The sequence below is a fragment of the Oncorhynchus tshawytscha genome, linkage group LG09 (assembly GCF_018296145.1).
Source record: "Oncorhynchus tshawytscha isolate Ot180627B linkage group LG09, Otsh_v2.0, whole genome shotgun sequence".
Taxonomy (NCBI): domain Eukaryota; kingdom Metazoa; phylum Chordata; class Actinopteri; order Salmoniformes; family Salmonidae; genus Oncorhynchus; species Oncorhynchus tshawytscha.
This window is the reverse complement of record NC_056437.1, coordinates 62,314,928-62,341,766: the sequence shown is the minus strand read 5'-3', so window position 1 is coordinate 62,341,766 and position 26,839 is coordinate 62,314,928. Positions and strand designations below refer to the sequence as shown.

Below are 26,839 nucleotides of genomic sequence, written 5' to 3'. Positions count from 1 at the left end.
CTCAGGGGTGTGAATACTTATGTAAATGAAATATTTCTGTATTGTGTGTAGATGGGTGAGAGAAAACAAATCTATCTAAACCATTTTGAATTCAGGCTGTAACAAAACAATGTGGAATAAGTCAAGGGGTATGTAACAGTCTGTCAGGATCTATCACTCAACACTGATTCATGTGATTGTAAAACTATTTTAGATTGTATCTTTTACTTAAACATTTTTTTTAAACTTCAGGTCAACAATAAAAACATCTCATAAAATTTTAAACAATTGGGTTGATCAGCATGACCAATTGCGAAATAGCTGGTATGGTATGGGCATTACATTATAATGGTCCATCATAACATATTACAACATATTACATACGACAACAATATTGTTTTGTTAAACCCCCTCAAATCCTTACTGATTTGCATAATTTTCACATTCCATGGAATGTGTTGTATTAAAACCATTGATTAAGACAGTACATTATCTATGCTACACTATTTTAATGCAGCAAAAAGTGCCTGGAGCTGTTACCATGCTATGGGAGACAGAGATCCAGGGTGAAGTTTCCCCTAGGTTCAGATCTGGGATAAGCTTCTCCTCCCCAATCCATTAGTGGGAAAATACAAAGCTGAGCCAAGATCAGCGTCTAGGGGCAACTTCACCCTACACCAGAGAGAGACCTGGAGTGTCCGTTACAGCCAGTCAAAAAGGAGGCTAATTTGCACCTCTGTTCAGTGCCCTGTCCTCTACTCTCTCCTCGGGGGCCAGTCATCACAGTCCCTTGTTGAAGGTCACCACCTTGCAATCGGTTGCCATTGCGATCTCCGGCTCAAGCTGAGACACCTCTATCTGTTGAAGTTGAACCAGTGAAACATGTAAACACACAATACGCCTACCAACCGTCTGCAACACCTAATAGCCTGTCACAGTACCTCTAAATCCAGAACCTTTATCATTCGTTCTTAATTACAAGAGAGACAAGTGAAGTGTGTGTGAGGTTAATTCCTCCCAGCTGTCCAGCCAGCCTCCAGGGATGGCAGCAGCAGTGGTACCTGAGACATCTGTGGGAATAGGCTGATGGCCAGGGGCAGGGAGAGGCTGAAGGTAGCCAGACACACCAGGCTGTGGATGGGCAGCAACAGCCTCCGATTCATTTGCAGCAATGGAAGTCTAACAGACAAGAAGGGAAGCACACATTTGATATTGGCATTTGTATTGAGTACAATCTCAACACTAATACAACATTTCTTACACATGATTACAAAATGATTACACCTCCACCCTTCCAAAAAATGAAATGCCACAGAATGTTAATATGTTGAAAACATTGTCCTATCCAGGACCCTATTTTTCAGGCTTTAGGTATTGGGATGACCATAACTCAACTGACACTATTCTGATATTAATGCAGGGACTAGACAAGGCAGTACACTAAATATTTCTGACCCATCTAGAAAGCATGACTTACTTTTCTAGGTAGGACATAATAATGGGAGGAAGGACAAAGATTGGCATCGGGAGGACCACTCTGGTAAAGGCTGTCTCCATAATTGCCTGGGGGGAAAGAACAATATTGTGCACATGCTTCAATTCAAAATATTGCAATATGTTGGATTAAATTCCCCCTCCCATGAGGTTTAAAGGATGCAGCATATGGACATATGAGAAAAAACACATTAATATGTTTATGTTTACTAACAATAAATTATAAAATAAACCTGTTCTTACTTTATTGAACCTCATATGAAGATTCATACTGACTTCAGTCACAGACAGACTATTCAGAAACTGATTCTCCACACATTAAAAATACACATTTTGCATCGAATATAAAATATCGCCATTTGCAGACAAAATATTTTGCCAGGAACAGAGAACTAAATAGAACACTAGAATGGACATGATTACAGGATGGCCATCTTGGTCAGGGTATCTTTCATTCTAAATACTGATTGAATATGCTAAAACAATGAATTTGATATACAGTGCTTTCAGAAAGTATTCACGCACCTTGACTTTTCCACATTTTGTGTTACTTGCCTGAATTTAAAATTGTCTGGCCTATACACAATACCCCATAATGTCAAAGTGGAATTATGTTTTCTGAATTTTTTATAAATGGTTTACAAATAAAAAGCTGAAATGTTAAGTTCATAAGTAAATATTTGCTTAACAAGTCACATAAGTTGCATGGATTCACTCTGTGTGCAAAGATTGTGTTTAACATGATTTTTAAATGACTACCTCATCTGCCCACTGCACTGAAGATAGGAAATACTGTCACCACTGATAAATCCACTATAATTGAGAATTTCAATAAGCATTTTTCTACGGCTGGCCATGCTTTCCACCTGGCCACTCCTACCCCGGTCAACAGCACTGCACCCTCCACAGCAACTCGCCCAAGCCTTCCCCATTTCTCCTTCTCCCAAATCCAGTCAGCTGATGTTCTGAAAGAGCTGCAAAATCTGGACCCCTACAAATCAGCCGGGCTAGACAATCTGGACCCCTTCTTTCTAAAATTATCTGCCGAAATTGTTGCCACCCCTATTACTAGCCTGTTCAACCTCTTTTTCGTGTCGTCTGAGATTCCCAAAGATTGGAAAGCAGCTGCGGTCATCCCCCTCTTCAAAGGGGGGGACATTCTTGACCCAAACTACTACAGACCTATATCTATCCTACCCTGCCTTTCTAAGGTCTTCGAAAGCCAAGTCAACAAACAGATTACCGACCATTTCGAATCTCACCATACCTTCTCTGCTATGCAATCTGCTTTCAGAGCTGGTCATGGGTGCACCTCAGCCACGCTCAAGGTCCTAAACGATATCTTAACCGCCATCAATAAGAAACATTACTGTGCAGCCGTATTCATTGGTCTGGCCAAGGCTTTCGACTCTGTCAATCACCACATCCTCATCGTCAGACTCGACAGCCTTGGTTTCTCAAATGATTGTCTCGCCTGGTTCACCAACTACTTCTCTGATAGAGTTCAGTGTGTCAAATCGGAGGGTCTGCTGTCCGGACCTCTGGCAGGCTCTATGGGGGTGCCACAGGGTTCAATTCTTGGACCGACTCTCTTCTCTGTATACATCAATGATGTCGCTCTTGCTGCTGGTGAGTCTCTGATCCACCTCTACGCAGACGACACCATTCTGTATACTTCTGGCCCTTCCTTGTTAACAACCCTCCAGGCAAGCTTCAACGCCATTACAACTCTCCTTCCGTGGCCTCCAATTGCTCTTAAATACAAGTAAAACTAAATGCATGCTCTTCTACCGATCGCTGCCTGCACCTGCCCGCCTGTCCAACATCACTACTCTGGACGGCTCTGACTTAGAATACGTAGACAACTACAAATACCTAGGTGTCTGGTTAGACTGTAAACTCTCCTTCCAGACCCACATCAAACATCTCCAATCCAAAGTTAAATCTAGAATTGGCTTCCTATTTCGCAACAAAGCATCCTTCACTCATGCTGCCAAACATACCCTTGTAAAACTGACCATCCTACCAATCCTCGACTTCGGCGATGTCATTTACAAAATTGCCTCCAATACCCTACTCAATAAATTGGATGCAGTCTATCACAGTGCAATCCGTTTTGTCACCAAAGCCCCATATACTACCCACCATTGCGACCTGTACGCTCTCGTTGGCTGGCCCTCGCTTCATACTCGTCGCCAAACCCACTGGCTCCATGTCATCTACAAGACCCTGCTAGGTAAAGTCCCCCCTTATCTCAGCTCGCTGGTCACCATAGCATCTCCCACCTGTAGCACGTGCTCCAGTAGGTATATCTCTCTGGTCACACCCAAAACCAATTCTTTCTTTGGCCGCCTCTCCTTCCAGTTCTCTGCTACCATTGACTGGAACGAACTACAAAAATCTCTGAAACTGGAAACACTTATCTCCCTCACTAGCTTTAAGCACCAACTGTCAGAGCAGCTCACAGATTACTGCACCTGTACATAGCCCACCTATAATTTAGCCCAAACAACTACCTCTTTCCCTACTATATTTATTTTATTTATTTTGCTCCTTTGCACCCCATTATTTTTATTTCTACTTTGCACATTCTTCCACTGCAAATCTACTATTCCAGTGTTTTACTTGCTATATTGTGTTTACTTTGCCATCATGGCCTTTTTTTTGCCTTTACCTCCCTTATCTCACCTCATTTGCTCACATCGTATATAGACTTGTTTATAATGTATTATTGACTGTATGTTTGTTTTACTCCATGTGTAACTCTGTGTCGTTGTATGTGACGAACTGCATTGCTTTATCTTGGCCAGGTCGCAATTGTAAATGAGAACTTGTTCTCAACTTTGCCTACCTGGTTAAATAAAGGTGAAATAAAATAAATAAATACAATTTTAAAGGTCCCTCAGTCAAGCAGTGAATGTTAAACACAGGTTGAATCTGTGTTTACAAAGACCAGGGAGGTTTTCCAATGCCTCGCAAAGAAGGGCACCTATTGGTAGATGGGTAAAAATAAAAAAGCAGACATTGAATATCCCTTTGAGAATGGTGAAGTTAATACACCCAGTCACTACAAAGATACAGGTGTCCTTCCTCACTCAGTTGCTGGAGAGGAAGGAAACCGCTCAGTGATTTCACAATGAGGCCAATGGTGACTTTAAAACAGTTTAATGGCCATGATAGGAGAAAACAGAATGGATAAACAACATTGTAGTTACAACACAATACTAACTTAAATGACAGAGTGAAAAGAAGGAAGCCTGCACAGAATACAAAATATTAAAAAAAAAACATGCATCCTGTTTGCAATAAGGCACTAAAGTAAAACTGCAAAAAATGTGGCAAAGAAAGTAACTTTATGCCCTGAATACAAAGTGTTATGTTTGGGGCAAATCCAACACATCGCTGAGTACCACTCTTCACATTTTAAAGCATGTTGGTGGCTGCATCATGTTATGGGTATGCTTGTCATCGGTAAGGACTAGGCAGTTTTTAAAAATAAAAATAAATGGAATAGAGCTAGGGGAAATCCTAGAGGAAAACCTGTTTCAGTCTGCTTTCCCACAAACACTTGGAGATAAATTTACCTTTCAGCAGGACAATAACCTACAACACAAGGCCAAATATACAATGGAGTTGGTTACCAAGACAAATTTGAATGTTCCTGAGTGGCCTAGTTACAGTCTTGACTTAAATCGTCTTGAAAATCTATGGCAAGACTTGAAAATGGCTGTCTATCAATGATCAACAACCAACTTGACAGAGCTTCAAGATTTTTTTTAAAGAATAATGTACAAATATTGTCATAGTAGGGGCACCCCCTGAAAAATCTCAATTAAAAATATATATTAATAAAAATATACAGTACCAGTCAAAATTTTGGACACACCTACTCATTCAAGGGTTTTTCTTTATTTTAACTATTTTCTACATTGTAGAATTTATTTATTTATTTTTATTTCACCTTTATTTAACCAGGTAGGCAAGTTGAGAACAAGTTCTCATTTACAATTGCGACCTGGCCAAGATAAAGCAAAGCAGTTCGACACATACAACGACACAGAGTTACACATGGAGTAAAACAAACATACAGTCAAATAATACAGTATAAACAAGTCTATATACGATGTGAGCAAATGAGGTGAGATAAGGGAGGTAAAGGCAAAAAAAGGCCATGATGGCAAAGTAAATACAATATAGCAAGTAAAACACTGGAATGGTAGATTTGCAATGGAAGAATTTGCAAAGTAGAAATAAAAATAATGGGGTGCAAAGGAGCAAAATTAATTAATTAATTAAATACAGTAGGGAAAGAGGTAGTTGTTTGGGCTAAATTATAGGTGGGCTATGTACAGGTGCAGTAATATGTGAGCTGCTCTGACAGTTGGTGCTTAAAGCTAGTGAGGGAGATAAGTGTTTCCAGTTTCAGAGATTTTTGTAGTTCGTTCCAGTCATTGGCAGCAGAGAACTGGAAGGAGAGGCGGCCAAAGAAAGAATTGGTTTTGGGGGTGACTAGAGAGATATACCTGCTGGAGCGTGTGCTACAGGTGGGAGATGCTATGGTGACCAGCGAGCTGAGATAAGGGGGACTTTACCTAGCAGGGTCTTGTAGATGACATGGAGCCAGTGGGTTTGGCGACGAGTATGAAGCGAGGGCCAGCCAACGAGAGCGTACAGGTCGCAATGGTGGGTAGTATATGGGGCTTTGGTGACAAAACGGATTGCACTGTGATAGACTGCATCCAATTTGTTGAGTAGGGTATTGGAGGCTATTTTGTAAATGACATTGCCAAAGTCGTGGATTGGTAGGATGGTCAGTTTTACAAGGGTATGTTTGGCAGCATGAGTCAAATCAAATCAAATCAAATCAAATTTTATTTGTCACATACACATGGTTAGCAGATGTTAATGCGAGTGTAGCGAAATGCTTGTGCTTCTAGTTCCGACAATGCAGTAATAACGAGCAAGTAATCTAACTAACAATTCCAAAAAAAAACTACTGTCTTATACACAGTGTAAGGGGATAAAGAATATGTACATAAGGATATATGAATGAGTGATGGTACAGGGCAGCATAGGCAAGATACAGTAGATGATATCGAGTACAGTATATACATATGAGATAAGTATGTAAACCAAGTGGCATAGTTAAAGTGGCTAGTGATACATGTATTACATAAGGATGCAGTCGATGATATAGAGTACAGTATCAACGTATGCATATGAGATGAACAATGTAGGGTAAGTAACATTATATAGGTAGCATTGTTTAAAGTGGCTAGTGATATATTTACATAATTTCCCATCAATTCCCATGATTAAAGTGGCTGGAGTAGAGTCAGTGTCATTGACAGTGTGTTGGCAGTAGCCACTCAATGTTAGTGGTGGCTGTTTAACAGTCTGATGGCCTTGAGATAGAAGCTGTTTTTCAGTCTCTCGGTCCCAGCTTTGATGCACCTGTACTGACCTCGCCTTCTGGATGACAGCGGGGTGAACAGGCAGTGGCTCGGGTGGTTGATGTCCTTGATGATCTTTATGGCCTTCCTGTAGCATCGGGTGGTGTAGGTGTCCTGGAGGGCAGGTAGTTTGCCCCCGGTGATGCGTTGTGCAGACCTCACTACCCTCTGGAGAGCCTTACGGTTGAGGGCGGTGCAGTTGCCATACCAGGCGGTGATACAGCCCGCCAGGATGCTCTCGATTGTGCATCTGTAGAAGTTTGTGAGTGCTTTTGGTGACAAGCCGAATTTCTTCAGCCTCCTGAGGTTGAAGAGGCGCTGCTGCGCCTTCCTCACGATGCTGTCTGTGTGAGTGGACCAATTCAGTTTGTCTGTGATGTGTATGCCGAGGAACTTAAAACTTGCTACCCTCTCCACTACTGTTCCATCGATGTGGATGGGGGTGTTCCCTCTGCTGTTTCCTGAAGTCCACAATCATCTCCTTAGTTTTGTTGACGTTGAGTGTGAGGTTATTTTCCTGACACCACACTCCGAGGGCCCTCACCTCCTCCCTGTAGGCCGTCTCGTCGTTGTTGGTAATCAAGCCTACCACTGTTGTGTCGTCCGCAAACTTGATGATTGAGTTGGAGGCGTGCATGGCCACGCAGTCGTGGGTGAACAGGGAGTACAGGAGGGGGCTCAGAACGCACCCTTGTGGGGCCCCAGTGTTGAGGATCAGCGGGGAGGAGATGTTGTTGCCTACCCTCACCACCTGGGGGCGGCCCGTCAGGAAGTCCAGTACCCAGTTGCACAGGGCGGGGTCGAGACCCAGGGTCTCGAGCTTGATGACGAGCTTGGAGGGTACTATGGTGTTGAATGCCGAGCTGTAGTCGATGAACAGCATTCTCACATAGGTATTCCTCTTGTCCAGATGGGTTAGGGCAGTGTGCAGTGTGGTTGAGATTGCATCGTCTGTGGACCTATTTGGGCGGTAAGCAAATTGGAGTGGGTCAAGGGTGTCAGGTAGGGTGGAGGTGATATGGTCCTTGACTAGTCTCTCAAAGCACTTCATGATGACGGATGTGAGTGCTACGGGCGGTAGTCGTTTAGCTCAGTTACCTTAGCTTTCTTGGGAACAGGAACAATGGTGGCCCTCTTGAAGCATGTGGGAACAGCAGACTGGTATAGGGATTGGTTGAATATGTCCGTAAACACACCGGCCAGCTGGTCTGCGCATGCTCTGAGGGCGCGGCTGGGGATGCCGTCTGGGCCTGCAGCCTTGCGAGGGTTAACACGTTTAAATGTCTTACTCACTTCGGCTGCAGTGAAGGAGAGACCGCATGATTCCGTTGCAGGCCGTGTCAGTGGCACTGTATTGTCCTCAAAGCGGGCAAAAAAGTTATTTAGTCTGCCTGGGAGCAAGACATCCTGGTCCGTGACTGGGCTGGGTTTCTTCCTGTAGTCCGTGATTGACTGTAGACCCTGCCACATACCTCTTGTGTCTGAGCCGTTGAATTGAGATTCTACTTTGTCTCTGTACTGGCGCTTAGCTTGTTTGATAGCCTTGCGGAGGGAATAGCTGCACTGTTTGTATTCAGTCATGTTACCAGACACCTTGCCCTGATTAAAAGCAGTGGTTCGTGCCTTCAGTTTCACACGAATGCTGCCATCAATCCACGGTTTCTGGTTAGGGAATGTTTTAATCGTTGCTATGGGAACGACATCTTCAACGCACGTTCTAATGAACTCGCACACCGTATCAGCGTATTCGTCAATGTTGTTGTCTGACGCAATACGAAACATCTCCCAGTCCACGTGATGGAAGCAGTCTTGGAGTGTGGAGTCAGCTTGGTCGGACCAGCGTTGGACAGACCTCAGCGTGGGAGCTTCTTGTTTTAGTTTCTGTCTGTAGGCAGGGATCAACAAAATGGAGTCGTGGTCAGCTTTTCCGAAAGGGGGCGGGGCAGGGCCTTATATGCGTCGCGGAAGTTAGAGTAACAATGATCCAGGGTCTTTCCACCCCTGGTTGCGCAATCAATATGCTGATAAAATTTAGGGAGTCTTGTTTTCAGATTAGCCTTGTTAAAATCCCCAGCTACAATGAATGCAGCCTCCGGATAAATCGTTTCCAGTTTGCAGAGAGTTAAATAAAGTTCGTTCAGAGCCATCGATGTGTCTGCTTGGGGGATATATACGGCTGTGATTATAATCGAAGAGAATTCTCTTGGTAGATAATGCGGTCTACATTTGATTGTGAGGAATTCTAAATCAGGTGAACAGAAGGATTTGAGTTCCTGTATGTTTCCTTCATCACACCATGTCACGTTAGTCATAAGGCATACGCCCCCGCCCGTCTTCTTACCAGAGAGATGTTTGTTTCTGTCGGCGCGATGCGTGGAGAAACCCGCTGGCTGCACCGCTTCGGATTGCGTCTCTCCAGTGAGCCATGTTTCCGTGAAGCAGAGAACGTTACAGTCTCTGATGTCCCTCTGGAATGCTACCCTTGCTCGGATTTCATCAACCTTGTTGTCAAGAGACTGGACATTGGCAAGAAGAATGCTGGGGAGTGGTGCACGGTGTGCCCGTCTCCGGAGTCTGACCAGAAGACCGCTTCGTTTCCCTCTTTTTCTGAGTCGTTTTTTTTTTTTGGTCGCTGCATGTGATCCACTCGGTTACACTGGTTGTAAGGCAGAACTCAGGATCCGCATCGCGAAAAACATATTCTTGGTCGTACTGATGGTGAGTTGACGCTGATCTTATATTCAGTAGTTCTTGTCGGCTGTATGTAAAGAAACCTAAGATGACCTGGGGTACTAGTGTAAGAAATAACACGTAAAAAAAACAAAAAACTGCATAGTTTCCTAGGAACGCGAAGCGAGGCGGCCATCTCTGTCGGCGCCGGAAGTGAAGGATGCTTTGTTGTGAAATAGGAAGCCAATTCTAGATTTAACTTTGGATTGGAGATGTTTGATATGGGTCTGGAAGGAAAGTTTACAGTCTAACCAGACACCTAAGTATTTGTAGTTGTCCACGTATTCTAAGTCAGAGCCGTCCAGAGTAGTGATGTTGGACAGGCGGGCAGGTGCAGGTAGCGATCGGTTGAAGAGCATGCATTTAGTTTTACTTGTGTTTAAGAGCAATTGGAGGCCACGGAAGGAGAGTTGTATGGCATTGAAGCTTGCCTGGAGGGTTGTTAAGACAGTGTCCAAAGAAGGGCCAGAAGTATACAGAATGGTGTCGTCTGCATAGAGGTGGATCAGAGACTCACCAGCAGCAAGAGCGACCTCATTGATGTATACAGAGAAGAGAGTCAGTCCAAGAATTGAACCCTGTGGCACCCCCATAGAGACTGCCAGAGGTCCGGACAGCAGACCCTCCGATTTGACACACTGAACTCTATCATAGAAGTAGTTGGTGAACCAGGCGAAGCAATCATTTGAGAAACCAAGAATAACAGTGAAGACATTAAAACTATGAAATAACACATGAAATCATGTAGTAAGCATAAAAAGTGTTAAACAAATCAAAATATATTTGAGATTCTTCAAAATAGCCACCCTTTGCCTTGAAGACAGCTTTGAACACTCTTGGCATTCTCTCAACCACCTTCATGAGGTAGTCACCTGAAATGGATTTCAATTAACAGGTGTGCCTTCTTAATGCATTTCAGCCAATCAGTTGTGTTGTGACAAGGTAGGGTTGGTATACAGAAGATAGCCCTATTTGGTAAAAGACCAAGTCCATATTTAGGAGCTGTTCTTGCCATAATTATTATTCTACAATGTAGAAAATAGTAAAAATAAAGAAAAATACTTGAATGAGTAGGTGTGTCCAAACTTTTGACTGATGCTGTATATTAGCGGACCGATTTAGCCGTCTTTTTTCTGGCTTTAACACAACAAAATGTGGAATAAGTCAAGAGGTATGCATACTTTCTGAAGGCACTGTATCTGCACAGTATGTTTGATAGCTTGCGAGTGGAATGACTCCATTCATTTTCTCTCTGTGGCCAGGAAGGAAACAGTATTTTTATAAAGGCTTGTGTGAGAGGTCTCACTGATGACCAGCCACTCACATGTTTGGCAGCAATCTTTGAGGAGCCCAATATGTTCCCATTTTCGTCCAGCACGTCGATGCCCTCCGACAGCTCATTGTGCCTCATGAGGCCCACGTTGCAAATGTTGGCACTGGCTGAGTAAGCAGAGAATACTGGTTGTGACAGTGGCAATACCTGACATTCAGCTGAGATTGAGACCTACCCATTTGAATACTCTAAAAACGTATCTTTCCTTCCTCCCATTCTTGAAGTAATCACTGATCTGACACTACTAGACAACTAGAATAGTTGGATAGGTGCAGTGAAATGTTGATTTTTTTACAGGGTCAGCCATAGTAGTACGGCACCCCTGGAGCAAATGAGGGTAAAGTGCCTTGCTCACAGGCACATCAGATTTTTCACCTTGTCAGCTCCAGTTTTTGAACCACCGACTTTTTGGTTACTGGCCCGACGCTCTAACCGCTAGGCTACCTGCCGCCGACTACTTTAGGGATGGCAGGAAGGAAGGATGCATTTTAAGAGTATTCCAACAGGGCCAATGTATCTATTTCATCTTGATTTGTTTTGAGTATTCCGCTTCAGCATGTGAGGTCTATAGACAGGCCCTTAGTAAGCACATAGGTTTCACATTTACAACTGGGGAGAGCTTATAGTACAACCTTGACAATATTGAACAGAGATCTATGTAGTAGGAGGGTAACTATTAGCTACACAATGCTAACCATACAAAGCTTATAGAGAAGAAACCGGCAGCAAAGCTCTGCCTCCTCTGACACCAAATGTTTTGCAGCTCTTGTTAAAGGTGATTTATCCCTGTGATTGATGCATTTATAGCAAAGCTCTATTAACAAAAAGGAGAAGACCTACATACAGGACAGACGGAGAATGAACCCAAAAGTAAACGCAGTGCAGCCTATTCATTTGCACCTGTAGCTCATATTACTTTGTGACAAACTGATTTTAAATCAAGTCTAGATGTTCACATTAATACTATATTAATGCGTTTTTATTCAAATGATTTACGAATACTTACCCACAGCTGGGAAAGGGATGAGTCTCTGTATTATCATTCGGGTCGCTGGACTCAACCTGTTGGCTTTCTGAATCAGTACATTCAGTCCTACCTGAACAACACAGCACAAAGTTTAGGATACACTCTAAAACCACAGGAGGCTGCTGAGGGGAGGGCGGCTCATAATAATGGCTGGAATGGAATGGTATCAAACACATGGAAACCATGTATTTGATGTGTTCCATACTATTCCATTCATTCCGTTTCAGCCATCACTATGAGCCTGTCCTCCCCAATTAAGGTGCTATTGGCCGCCTGTGCTCTAAACCCATTTAACACGTTACATTAGGCAGAAATAGGCCGGACAGAATCGCTGAAACTGAATATTCATTCCCATACATGTATAATAATCATCAACTGACCGCAAGAGAGACAGCACTGGTCACAGCTCCGAAGTAAACTTGAAGAAACGTGGATGTCGGTGTAGGCTAATATGAACAACAACACGAATGACTTAGTATCTCACAGCCTCTTACGTAAGGCTAACATTGGCTAAAATCACTCTCTTGAATACCAAAACCTTGAATGGAAAATGTACACTCTGGTCTGACATCAGTCACATGTTCAAAACACTTTCTATACTGTACATCTGGGTGGTGTTAATTAGAGCAAACCATAGCTAAACGTGTTGCAACGGAAAACAAAAATGTGTGTCTCTTATTGCACAAGTCCAGGTAGTCCCTCGCTGTTTCAGTCCATTTTCTTCTATTTGGTGCCTAATAGACATGAGCCATGGCTAAAATGAAGGAAGTCTACAGTGCCAGATGCAGGAGATGCAGTGCTAGTTGCTATGGAGCAGCACAGTATGTGGACCAAAAACACTAACACAGAATTGTAATTCAATAGCTTTTCTGAGAATCAAGCAGTAAATAATATAAATGATCCTCTCATACACTACCTTGGTAGCATCATACACTACCTTAGTAGCATTGCGGTTTGAGTAGTTGACACAGGCATTGTGACTCTGGTTAAGCCACTGAAAGGAGAAGAAAAAAAACATTCTGTGAAATTCAATTACATCTCTTTACCTCACTGAGGAGAGCGTATCCAATGTGGATATTAACAACATGGGACCGTTATTGCTGAAAAGGTTGCTTGTAAATGTCTGTACCTGCCAGAAAATGGTGGATACCACAGTCTGATTTGGAAGAAGAAGGCCCACAACCTAGATTTGGCCAGACAGGGAGACAATAGTGCAACTGCTCTAGTTTTGCAAGGTCTCCAGAATGACTGCTTCCCTCGAAACCAAAAAGTCAGTACAACCAACAGTGTATTATTAAACAAGTGACCATACCAGATGTTACACGTATTTACATACAGTAATCATCTTCAGGACAAAGTTGAATATTGTATCCATAGATACATATGAAATACAGTAATAATTTCATATAAGACTTACAATTGGTGTTCCAAATGGGACATAACCTGTTTAGACGCAAAAAATATATAAAATCAGTGTAAAAACTACCATTAACAAAATAAGTCACTCTGGTGAAAATCTTCACTTGGAAGTCATACCTGACATTCGAAAAGGCATGAAAATCTTCTCTCCTGTTTCAGGATGAATGATGGCCTGCATTCAGATATGAGAAAGAGTGTGACATCATCATCATGCTTCCAAGAGGAGAGGGAAAATGTATGTATGGCAATACATACAGTTGAAGTTGGAAGTTTACATGCACTTAGGCTGGAGTTATTAAAACTTTTTTTTTAACCACTCCACAAATTTCTTATTAACAAACTATAGTTTTGGCAAGTCGGTTAGGACATCTACTTTGTGCATGACACAAGTCATTTTTCCAACAATTGTTTACAGACAGATTATTTCACTTATAATTCATTGTATTACAATTCCAGTGTGTCAGAAGTTTAGATACACTAAGTTGACTGTGCCTTTAAACAGCTTGGAAAATTACAGAAAATTATGTCATGGTTTTAGAAGGTTCTGATAAATGATGTCAATTAGCCTGAGTCAATTGGAGGTGTACCTGTGGATGTAATTCAAGGCCTACCTTCAAACTCAGTGCCTCTTTGCTTGACATCATGGGAAAATCAAAAGAAATCAGCCAAGACCTCAGAAAAAAATGGTAGACGTCCACAAGTCTGGTTCATCCTTGGGATCAATTTCCAAACGCCTGAAGGTACCACATTCATCTGTACAAACAATAGTACGCAAGTATAAGCACCATGGGACCACGCCGCCGTCATACCACTCAGGAAGGAGACGCGTTCAGTGTCCTAGAGATGAATGTACTTTGGTGCAAAATGTGAAAATCAACCCCCAGAACAACATCAAAGGACCTTGTGAAGATTCTGGAGGAAACAGGTACAAAAATATCTATATGGGGACAAAGATCGTACTTTTTTGAGAAATGTCCTCTGGTCTGATGAAACAAAAATAGAACTGTTTGGCCATAATGACCATCGTTATGTTTGGAGGAAAAAGGGGGAAGCTTGCAAGCCGAAGAACACCATCCCAAACGTGAAGCACAGTGGTGGCAGCATCATGTTGTGGGGGTGCTTTGCTGCAGGAGGGACTGGTGCACTTCACAAAATAGATGGCAACATGAGGGAGGAAAATTATGTGGATATACTGAAGCAACATCTCAAGACATCAGTCAGGAAGTTAAAGCTTGGTCACAAATGGGTCTTCCAAATGGACAATGACCCCAAGCACACTTCCAAAGTTGTGGCAAAATGGCTTAAGGACAACAAAGCCAAGGTATTGGAGTGGCCATCACAAAGCCCTGACATCAATCCAATAGAAAATGTGTGGGCAGAACTGAAAAAGTGTGTACGAGCAAGGAGGCCTTACAAACCTGACTCAGTTACACCAGCTCTGTCAAGAGGAATGGGCCAAAATTCACCCAACTTATTGTGGGACACTTGTGGAAGGCTACCCGAAATGTTTGACCCAAGTTAAACAATTTAAAGGCAATGCTACCAAATACTAATTGAGTGTATGTAAACTTCTGACTCACTGGGAATGTGATGAAATAAATAAAAGCTGAAAAAAATAATTCTCTCTACTGTTATTCTGGCATTTCACATTCTTAAAATAAAGTGGTGATCCTAACTGACCTAAGACAGGGAATTTTTACTAGGGTTAAATGTCAGGATTTGTGAAAAACTGAGTTTAAATGTATTTGGCTAAGGTGTAAGTAAACTTCCAACTTCAACTGTACATGGGGTCAAAATGGGGTTAGACTGCTTTATACGAACAGACGTGTGCCACAACTTACCTGCGTGACCTTTTGGGCTTCCCATAGCTAAAGAGTTTTAAAAAACAGCTACGTCAGTTCAGCGCAGTGAAGGAAAATGTTGGGCAGCTGAATGTATGGAGTGTGTTACAGCTACACATTGAAAGTGTCATAAACATTATGCTTAAAATAAAATAAAATTTTGGAAAAGTATATATTCTGTAACACTGACAAAGGAATTTCTGAAAAACAAAAAGCTAACCTGTAGATCAGAAACTCCCGGTGGTAGTTTTCCGTGTTTAAATTCATCCAGGAGCTTAATGCATTCTGTCAATCGTCTCTGGAGAGATAAGAGTCATTTGAGTCAACAAGATGGGGTCAGACTGGTAGGTTTTGAGTTAATGTGTTATCTCATAGAAGGAAATCGGGCATCTTTAGCCCAGTGGGCCTGTCCCAAAATTATTTTGAGCAGAATTAACAATGGGCTAACAATGGGGCCTTTGAGGGAAAAATGGGCTGGTGTATGAGAAATTTGTGGGACAATTTCTGTTCCTAGTCCGACCCTGTGTTATCTGATTTGATTCCAGATCTAAAGTATTGGACGGTATTCTCCTGTTGCCACCATTCCCAAGTCTCATATATAAATCCGGTCTCTTACAAAAAACAATTGCTGAAGTGGTAAAACAGTACGTGGATTGATGTTTTCAACTGTACCTTACCTCAGACACAAAGAGTGTGCTGGGGTCAATGATCTCTACAAAGTGTTTCAGCCGGCCAAGAAATGAACTCTGGAAAAGACAAAGCAAGTAGTTAATTATTGATGAGCTAATGCAATACCAAATCTTAACACCCCATCTCTCTGTAAATAGGTAGCACACTTGTATGTGAGGGGGACTGAATGAGGGGGAAATCAGGGGAAAGAGGGAGAGAACATCTTTAATGGCTATGTACGTTATCAGTGGTGCACAGAGTGGGTGGGGCCTCGCAGGACAAAATTCAAACCACCCAATTCATTCCTTTATTGTATACCATTAATGATAGTAACTAAATTGCTTGTGCACATCTTCAATAATCCAGTCCCACTCTAAACAAAAGATAACTTTTAAGGCTCAATGAAGCCTTCATAAACCCTTCATAAGGCAAATATGGATGCCACAGAAATCCTCCATAAGCAAATCACATGTTATGTGAAGGGTGACAAAAAGGTTATGCAACATTTTCCAAAGCAGTAGACTTAAGGACAATTTCTATCAACCTTTAGGTAGTATTATATTACTTGCAAATGCTTTGTGAAGCTATGTAGGGCTTATGAATACTTTATGAATGCCTTAATACATTTTAGTCGTATAGTCAGATGATCTTTAATAACGTGTTGTTTGTGGGTACCCAAATTCAACATTTAAATAATGAATCAACGTCTCAATTTCAAATTATGTGGATTGAAGAAAAGTGGTTAAACTGCTAACTGTTGTTTAGAGTTAAATTTCTTGAAAATATTTGAGGGATACAAAGTAAGACAGAACAGATGTGTGGGTTGCCTCTTAAGACACAGTGCACTTGAGCATGTTTTCGTCACCCCTCTATCGCAGAGTCTTTCTTACTTGTTTACATTCATGCCTAGTGTCTCTTGGTTTCTTTCCAATGTATAACTCTTATTCAGTGGTGTAAAGTACTGAAGTAAAAATACTTTAAAATACTACTTAATTTGTATTTTGGGGGTATCTGTACTTTACTTTTTATATTTGACAACTTTTACTTCACTATGTTCCTAAAGAAAATAAATGTACATTTTACTCTATACATTTTCCCTGACACCCAAAAGTACTCATTACATTTGAATGGCTAGCAGGACAGGAATATTGTCAAATTCATGCACTTATCAAGAGAACATCCATGGTCATCCCTAACCTCTAATCTGGCGGACTCAATGAACACAAATGCTTAGTTTTTTGGCAAATTATGTTGGAGTGTGAACCTGGCTATTCGTAAATAAATTAAAACAAGAAAATGGTGCAGTCTGGTTTGCTTAATATACGGAATTAAATATGATTTATACTCACTCTCAATACTTAAGTATATTTTAGCTATTACATTTACTTTTGATACTTAAGTATATTTAAAACCAAATACCTTCAGACTTTTACTCAAGTAGTATTTTACTGGGTGACTTTCACTTTTACTTGAGTAATTCTCAATTAAGGCATCTTTACTTTTACTCAAGTATGACAGTTTGGATACTTTTTTCACCACTGCTCTTATTTTATATTTATTTTTAGAATGAGACATACACTACCGTTCAAAAGTTTGGGGTCCTTGTTTTTGAAAGAAAAGCACATTTTATGTCCATTAAAATAACATCAAATTGATCAGAAATACAGTGTAGACATTGTTAATGTTGTAAATGACTATTGTTGTTGGAAATGGCAGATTTTTTATGGAATATCTACATAGGTGTACAGAGGACCATTATCAGCAACCATTTCTCCTGTGTTCCAAAGGCACGTTGTGTTAGCTAATCCAAGTTTATCATTTTAAAAGGCTAATTGATCATTAGAAAACCCTTTGGCAATTATGTTAGCACATCTGAAAACTGTTTTTCTGATTAAAGAAGCAATAAAACGGGCCTTCTTTCGACTAGTTGAGTATCTGGAGCATCAGCATTTGTGTGTTCTATTACAGGCTCAAAACGGCCAGAAACAAAGAACTTTCTTCTGAAACTTGTCAGTCTATTCTTGTTCTGAGAAATGAAGACTATTCCAAATTGTCAAGAAACTGAAGATCAGGTACCGGCAGAGTTTCTCTGTCCAGTGTGTGTTCTTTTTCCCCATCTTAATCTTTTATTTTTATTGGCCAGTCTGAGATATGTCTTTTTCTTTGCAACTCTGCCTAGAAGGCCATCATCCCGGAGTCGACTCTTCACTGTGGATGTTGAGACTGGTGTTTGCGGGTACTATTTAATGAAGCTGCCAGTTGAGGACTTGTGAGGCGTCTGTTTCTCAAACCACGCCACTTTTTATTCTGGTTAAAGCCAGTTTGCTCTGTTCTGTGAAGGGAGTAGTATACAGCGTTGTACGAGATCTTCAGTTTCTTGGCAATTTCTCACATGGAATAGCCTTCATATATTAAATACACACACATAGAGTGGCAAGAAAAAGTATGTGAACCCTTTGGAATTATTTTGACAGTTTTGTAAGGATTGATACATTTTCCGTAAGGTAAAATCAAGTCTGAAATTTCCAAGTGTAAATTACTAACTTCAGAAGCCTTTTTCATCCTCAAATACACTACAAGTTATCCATCAACAGGGTGATCAAATTAAGATGCCACCTCTGTACACATGGGCTGTGAAGACATTTATATATGGGCTGTGAGGACACTGAATAACAAAGGGATACACAGATACACAGATTATGCAGAAGTCCAGGTAATTCCACATACTTTTTCTTTCTTACTTTAAAAAAAATCCTTGTCTCACTGTTCTCAACTTGAATGTATTTGTACGTTTATGTGGGCCCCAGGAAGAGTAGCTGCTGCATGTGCAGTAGCTAATGGGGATCCTAATGAACTAAACTAGTGAAACATGGTGGTGAAACATTTCGTTTTTCCCTTCCCCTTACTAGATGGGCCCGGCCGTACATTGTGAGCCAACAGTTTGAAAAGGCCTGATGGCAGTGCTTGCCAAGATTCAATTTGGCAAACCAGATGGACTGAAACATGGCAGCTTCAATCAGATGCCTTCAAGCCATGCATCACTTATGAAAGGCAGGAGACAAAAGGCAAGACAGGAGAGTTCGTCCCTCCATATTCATTATCTTTCCTACATTCAGTTTTAATTGAAAACAGACTCCTCCACCTCTAATGCCATGTAATTGTGAAGAATGCAGTAGCTACCGTTCTGTAAGTCTGTGTATCCTTTGGTTATTCAGTGTCCTCACAGCCCATATATAAATGTCTTCACAGCTCATGTGTACAGAGGTGGCATCTTAATTTGATCACCCTGTTGCTGGATAACTTGTGGTGTATTTGAGGATGAAAAAGGCTTCTGAAGTTAGTAATTTACACTTTGAAATTTCAGACTTGATTTTACCTTACGAAAAATGTATCAACCCCTACAAAACTGTCCATTAATTATAACCCACAAAATAATTCAAATTTCCTGTTGATGCAGGATTGTTTTTCTGCTGTAGCAAACTGGCTCAAATTAAGTTCCTGCATCTGCAGCGCTGCTGTAGCTCCAGTTTTGTCTGGGAGAAGAGCACAGGCTCCATGTGAGAAGACTGTTTTAATTATGCATGTGCTTCAGTTCTCCAGAGAATACACAACACACAGCTAGCAGAGATGTATCACGGGCAGCAGCAAAAGGAGTCAGTGAGATTCAAGACCTGGCCTAATTTTAACTGGTGTGATGCAACGAACTGAAAATGTTACTGCATATGCCTTTTTTTTTACCGTAAGCCAACCTGTGCTGAAGATTTTTGGGCCACAAAATATGGATGGATGCTCTATTCGTGAAACAATGAAACCTTCCATCACACATTGATAAATGCAGCGTTTGACATCATATGACTGGAGGCTTGTAATGATAAAAATCAAAATTGCTATTACAGGATGATTCAATGTTTCACATGATCAAAATGATCATCAGAGGTTGCGAAATGGAGGTCTAAATACACTTACGCCTCTTGGAGCTGTGAGAAGAGACTCACAATAGCCCGTGTAAATTACTATCTTTTCAAGTATCAAGTTCATTAGTCTTATGTACGGGATACACATGGTATACATCGTCCTACGGAATTCTTACTTGCAGGTTCCTTCCCGACAATGCAACAATAAGAAATAAGAAAAAGTAATGGCTCAGTAGAATAAACATTTTAGCATAGGTATAATACAGGAAGGCACAATTTTGTCCAATATTTACACATGTTTTGGGGAAGGGGGATTGTGTGTGTGTGTGTGTGTGTGTGTGTGTGTGTGTGTGTGTGTGTGTGTGTGTGTGTGTGTGTGTGTGTGTGTGTGTGTGTGTGTGTGTGTGTGTGTGTGTGTGTGTGTGTCATAGTGCTGAGTGATTGGTGTTTTTTTATGTCGATTCGGTCTCGCTACTCCCGTGATGGTAGTGACTGCCCATTACTGCTTATCACTTATTAACTCCAGTTTAATTTATTCACATTACTTTAAAATATTTAAATTGTGTATATTACATTTGTTTTATTTGATGACTTTATTATTGAATTCCAAGTCATCATCTCTATAGAGCTGCTAGCTATGCTGTCTGACAAAAATCACTATTTTAGTAGTTCTTCAATGTAAATAAGGCATACTTTTATGACTGCTGAATACCATCTATTAATCACATAGATAATGTATTTTCAGGTAAAGATACTTCATGAAGCAAATACTCTCTACCCACTTATTATACCTCTGTGTCTATCCCTCTCGATCACGCATTCTGTCTTTTTTACATAGCAGGCGTAAAAGAAACACAGAACGGACAAGTAGACACGCAATGGATTATGGTATTGTAATTAATTACCACATTTTCTGTGCAAAACTATGTAGAATATAGGCCTATTGGAATCTACAACTCCCTACTACATCACACAGGTCTGGTTTGATCTGATATATCTCTAGAGAAGCTTTCCATTGACCTCTGAAAAAACCGAATTGACATTTTGGTTAATAGCACTAGTGTTGCACGCGCGTGTGTGTGTGTGTGTGTGTGTGTGTGTGTGTGTGTGTGTGTGTGTGTGTGTGTGTGTGTGTGTGTGTGTGTGTGTGTGTGTGTGTGTGTGTGTATGCAGGGTTGGGTAGGTTACGTTCTAAATGTAATCTTCTACAGTTATTAATTACCTGTCCAAAACTGTAATCAATAATAACTTGTAATCTGATTACTTTCAGGTACTTTTAGATCACTTTCCCCTTATGAGGCTCAGGTTAGTAGCTGGCACAGCCACAAAGTCATACTATTTGATTTTAAATCTAACCTTAACCACACTGCTAACCCTAATGCCTAACTATGACCTTAAATTAATACCAAAAATACTTTTACAATATAGCTTATTTTGACTTTGCAGTTGGCCCAACTAACAGAAATCGCTCAGTTCTGCCTTTATCATGGAGGACTGATTGGGCTCATTGCTTTGAGTTGAAAAATAAATGCTGCTCTGTGAATGGCATGCTTGAACACCGAAAAAGTGCTATTTGCACATGAAAAACAAAATGGTAATTTTCCATTAAGAAAATAAAAAGCCCCACTCCTGGTCTTCTTAAAATTAAAAGTGTTTCCATAGCCTGGGATCCGGACTATGCAGCTGTTGCAACAGCGTATTTTTCACTGGCTGTCCACCGGAGGCATATTCATTACTCTACTTCTGATGCAAAACATTTCTTAAACAGAAGCAAATGGAATGAAACGAGGAGGGACCTACCTGAATTTGTTCAATAGAAACTCTTGTTTTGCTCTTCTTGCTTCCGTGTGATTCTTAAACTGTAAACGGTTTCTCTAATAAATATACCCCTGGTCGCAAAAACAATGATTGATGGGCAGCTTAAAAACTTCTTCAATTCAACCAATTGGGTTAAAATACACATACATTTGTGAACAGCAATCCACAACAACCAGCGGTCGCACCATTGGAATACAAAGCTTTTGGACTGTAGCCTACAAAAGCCTAATCCTTGTCTTTTCCCACGATCCATCAAACACATTTGGTGCGTCGTCATAGTGGTCTCTTTGTGGTCAGACTCGCTCAGGCAGAACAAACTTAAAACATGTGCCTTTTTTTTAAACGCTGATTGGAATGTCATTGAGAAAACAGAAAGGTGTCCCCAAAATAATTCTGAATTTAAAAGTTATCCTCGAAGTAATAATCTAGTTTTTCAAAAATATCTGTAATCTGATTACAATATTTTAGCTGGTAATGAATTGCAGTTAGTTTTCTTTGTAATCCGTTACACCCTAACCCTGGTGCTGAGGTGCGGAGAGTCAGTGCAAGTGGTCATTCTAGTGGCTTGTAGATGGAAACTGTCTCTGAGCATGTTGGCATCAGACCTCATGAGCCGATACAGTCTGCCCAATGGTAAGGGAGTGAATAGCTCATGGCTGGGGTGTGTGGGTCCTTGATGCTGCAGGCCTTTCTCAGGCACCATTTCGAGTAGATGTCCTGGATGGGTGGGAGCACAGTCCCAGTGATGTACACAGATGTCTTCACCACCCACTGGAGGGCCATGTGGTTGTGGACGGAGCAATTCCCGTATCAGGCCGTGATGCAACTGGTCAGAACCCTCTATATTTTGAAGAGGTAGTATTTGGAGAGGACTGGGTGGCATTCCGATTTTCTTCAGCTGGATGTAGAGACGCAGTTGCACCCTCTTGACAAGAGTGGTGGTGTTGTTGGTCCATGTCAAGTCCTCGTGAGGTGGACGCCAAAGGAACTTAAAACTGCTGACTCTCTCTACTGCAGTCCCGTTGATGTGGATCGGGGCATGTTACCTCCTCTGCTTCCTGAAGTCAACAATCAACTCCTTGGTTTTGCTGAAGTTGAGGGAGAGGTTGTTGTCCTGGCACCACAATGCCAGTTCACATACCTTCCCCTATAAGCTGACTCATCATTGTTGGTTATCAGGCCTACAACCATGGTGTCGTCAGCAAACTTGATGGAGTTATGTCCTTCAAAACCACTCAGTTGTGGGTGAACAAAGGGTACAGCATGGAGATAACAATAGTGTTGAATGCTGAACTGTAGTCAATAAATAGCATTCTCACATACAGTGCATTCGGAAAGTATTCAGACTAGGGATGCACAATATATCGGGTGAGCATATCGGAATCGGCCGATATTAGTGGTACGTGCAATGTGCTAACGTCCAACCTCAAAATATAAAATCAGTCAATTGAAATAAATTCATTAGGGCCTAATCTATGGATTTCACATGACTGGGCAGGGGCACAGCCATGAGTGGTCCAGGGAAGGGCATAGTCTGTCTAAAGGTAGACAGACCATTAATCTGGCACACATTGCAACAGGATGACCCAGATTCTTAGGAGCTGAACTATCTGATGTTTGCCTGGCTTTCCAAACTCCTTGCTCAAGCCGAACACTACGCAACGCCCATGGAGGATAGTTTCTTCTTCGCAATGAGTCTGGATAGTCCCAATCGGTATTAGATAGAACGTCGAGGTCCTGCCGCCTATGGTGAAAACAACCTGTATAGCCTAATTACGTGTAGCCTAATTGGAAACCGGGTCCCCACATTTCCCATGCCTGAAGCCACAGGGCTCTTCTTGCAGGCTCTATTTCCCTATGTGGGAGCATTGCGAAACATAGGTCGGGATTTTTGACCTGGTTACATTGAACAAGACAGCAGCTTTTCGGTATGTTTTGTTATTTCTGTGTTTCAAAAAATCTACAGAGAAGTTGGCTCTTTTACAATGCAGGTCAATGGGAAAGAATGTTTGCTTTCTCCAATTTGGGGGAGTAGTCAAGGGGAATTCCTTCTTATGACCTGAATGCCTCCCTGACGATTTCTAGAATGCCAACACATTCTAACCGTTCTGATTGGTCCCAGCAATCGGTGGGTTGGGTCAGAGCCAGAACACAAATGGGTAAAGCGCCATTTAAAAATGTCATTAGCTTTGATAATCTGATTGGTTACAGATTATTCAATCACTGATGACTTTGTTTTGTACAACACCCCTCACCTCAAACATAGCGCAGCAGAATAATTTAGTTTGGGTCATTAGAAGAGGCATATTTAAATGATTGGAAGTAGGGATGCACAATATATCGGTGAACATATCGGAATCGGAAGATATTAGCTAAAAATGCCAACATCGGTATCGATGTCTAGTTTAACGCCGATGTAGAAAACTGCTGTCAAAGCTGACGTGTATACATATATAACGTGGGTACATGAAGTAATGACGCCACGTAAAATTTTGCGATATAAATGCAACACAGCATTCCTAAACAAGCCTGCAATGTCTGCTATTTGGATCGAGCAGTCAACAAGTCGAGCAGTCATTTGAAAGAGTAACAAAATTTCAGCGAGACAACTCAAAGGCGAAATCCATTGAAGCCAAGATAATGGAATTCATTGCCCTTGACAAATAACCGTTCTCTGTCGTGGGTGATGTTGGCTTTCGCCGACTGGTTGAGCATCGGTACACACTACCAAGTGTTCTATTTTTCAGATGTTGCCCTACCAGAGTTACACAGTAATAGCATCACTGCTATTAGCTTCACGACATACATACTATGGAACGCTGTTTGGTTCTTTGCGTGTCAAAAAAGATACAGTAGCACTGGCAAAGCTGTACAAAAAAAGTCTGCAAACAAGCAAACACCGGCCACGAACGATGTGTTTATAATACCGCGTTGGTAATAAAGTATAATTTGTTCGACCGCAACTTCTGAGGTAGCTAGCTTTAGCAACTTAACCCTGTTGCCCAAAGCTAAGGTTATAAGCAGCCGGCTAGCTTCATCTGGCTAATGAGGCGTGGCCGGACCATGTCATGTGTTGTGAAGCTAGCCACAAAAAGGATTAGGCACAATAGTGGAATTTGCGGTTTTCCGTCAAAATAAAAGTACATCAGTGATGGGTGGGACAGTGACAGTGATGCAAATGAATAAAAATAGTACAATTATGCCATACTTTTATTTTGAAGGCTAACTGCAAAGTCCACTGTTGTGGCTAATCCTTATTGTGGCTAGCTTCACATAGATGAGTCTGACCATTAATCAAATAAAAACTGAATTATAAATTTGAGTTATTTTAGACGATGACACCTAACTATATAGTTAGCTAGCTAACTATAGCTACTGAAACAGATTGTCGTTTTGCTATGTTTTTGGGGAAGAACATTGTTTGCATCCATGAGCTAGCTAGCTTTTTTTATGACCAGCACTGTAGGTGCGCGAGAAATCATAGCATACGTATCGATGAATCGTTGTGACATATGAAATACAAGTGATAGTTATTACACATTGATTACACTACGTAAACAAATGTAGGAATGAGTTAAATTATTATGTGACGTGCAGTCATATTCAGGTCCTGATTGGTCAACAAGCTTATTTGACACGTCAAATAGTGTTAAATAGTATATTTTTTGACACGCAAAGACCCAAACGCCGTTCCATAGAAATCCTGGTTGAGAATGAAACAACTGAACAACTGATCAACGAAACAGCACAGCAAGTAAGTGAAAAAAAAATGTTTTGATGATGTTTTACTGGTAAATGGGGACATACGTAAATGCCAACAAAATAGGTTTTTGGTCATTGTGGTGTGTGTAACCTTTATTTAACTAGGCAAGTTGGTTACGAACAAAAAGCCAATTCCGGACGACGCTGGGCCAATTGTGCGCCGCCCTATGGGAATCACGGCCGGATGTGATACAGCTTGGATTCGAACCAGGGACTGTAGTGACGCCTCTTGTGTGTTAACTATTTAAACTGTATTAGAATGCTTAAAAAGCCACTAAAATGTTAAATATCAATTAGCTTTATCGGTATCGGGTTTTTTTTGGCAAGGAAAATAAGTATTGGCCAAAAATTTCATATCGGTGCATCACTAGTTGGAAGGAACACATTTTTTTTAAACAAAGTGATGAGGCCTACATAAATTCTTACTTGTCACTTTTTTATCCCTCATGAAGGTGTCAGATTATGCCGAGATAAAAAGGCGCAAAGAGATAAAAATAATCCGGATGTCACATAAAAAGTCATAATAAAGCTATTCAATTATATTTAGGCTGTTCTATATGCCTATTCAGTGCAGTCTACTCAAGTGTAATAAAGAACCTGAAAAAAATCTAGAACATTTTGCCAATTTTTCTTTAAGTAAGACTAATGCTGATTTACAGATCAGGCACGCAAAAAATTTGGATCCATTATTAGGACCATAGGATGTTCGCAAAGTATTTTAGCCTCAGCATTTAGCTACAGTGGGGCGGCCAACCCCGCTATCATCTCCGAAACACATCCCCACCCCTCGTTTTCGCTACTTGTTAATTTCAAGAAAGTAGGATACTTTCTTGCATTTGCACAGAACATAAACAGGATTGCACTACAAAGATTTTACAAACATGTATCGAGCGGACATCAGAGGCAACTTTTGTACAAAGTCACAAGCAGCGAGCATAATGATGTGATCGCAGGCAGAGGTCGGATCTATAGTGTTTTTTGTGCACTCGTAGAGATACCAAACAATGGGATTAATGATACAAAAAAGTCAAAAAATATGCTTTACCTGATCATATCGAGGTTTTCCAAGCTGGAATGCAGGACAGGCTGCAGATTCCGCCATGAGAACGGATAAGTATTTGTTTATAAATAAAGTCAGTCATGAAACGGGATTTTTAAGTAGTGAACTAGCTATACTCCGTGAAACTAGAGAAGCAATTAATCGCAATGTTATTTGGGAGGTGTAGTTTCTGTCATCTCCAGTTACACAGCGAAAGTCATACAAGATGACTACACATCCCAAATAATTGATCAGTTGAAAATAGGTTGCATAACTGTTTTTGTGTTTATGGCAGAGAGGAAGAGGCGAAGCGAGAGGTTTTACTTCGCCCAAAACTGTCCATGAAAATAAGGGACACACT

General features: G+C 41.2%; 1 protein-coding gene across 2 annotated transcripts; it reads right to left on the bottom strand.

Annotated features, from left to right (window-relative positions):
• Nucleotides 1–27: 27 nt before the first annotated feature.
• On the bottom strand, nucleotides 28–26,738 carry LOC112258361 (sideroflexin-5-like). Of its 2 annotated transcripts, none has more exons than XM_024432683.2 (14): nucleotides 26,485–26,738; nucleotides 15,954–16,022; nucleotides 15,497–15,574; nucleotides 15,277–15,303; nucleotides 13,553–13,607; nucleotides 13,434–13,459; nucleotides 13,146–13,199; nucleotides 12,933–13,010; nucleotides 12,397–12,462; nucleotides 11,996–12,086; nucleotides 10,981–11,096; nucleotides 1,457–1,542; nucleotides 1,041–1,158; nucleotides 28–837 (listed from the first exon to the last, which is right to left on the bottom strand). In XM_024432683.2, exons 1-14 carry the CDS (start codon nucleotides 26,539–26,541, stop codon nucleotides 760–762), a joined length of 999 nt encoding a protein of 332 aa, XP_024288451.1. In that variant the 5' UTR covers nucleotides 26,542–26,738; the 3' UTR covers nucleotides 28–759. The 2 variants fall into 2 exon arrangements, with proteins under 2 accessions (XP_024288451.1, XP_024288452.1); XM_024432684.2 differs by having other exon boundaries at nucleotides 29–837; nucleotides 12,954–13,010; nucleotides 26,485–26,736.
• Nucleotides 26,739–26,839: the final 101 nt, after the last annotated feature.

Excerpts from the sequence above, each read along its gene's own strand:
- LOC112258361 (XM_024432683.2), bottom strand. The coding sequence starts at position 26,541 with ATGGCGGAATCTGCAGCCTGTCCTGCATTCCAGCTTGGAAAACCTCGA. Across the intron at positions 15,575-15,953 it reads GCACACTCTTTGTGTCTGAG|AGACGATTGACAGAATGCAT; the intron begins GTAAGGTACAGT and ends TTATCTCTCCAG. Across the intron at positions 12,463-12,932 it reads TAGTGTATGATGCTACCAAG|CCTACACCGACATCCACGTT; the intron begins GTAGTGTATGAG and ends TGTTCATATTAG.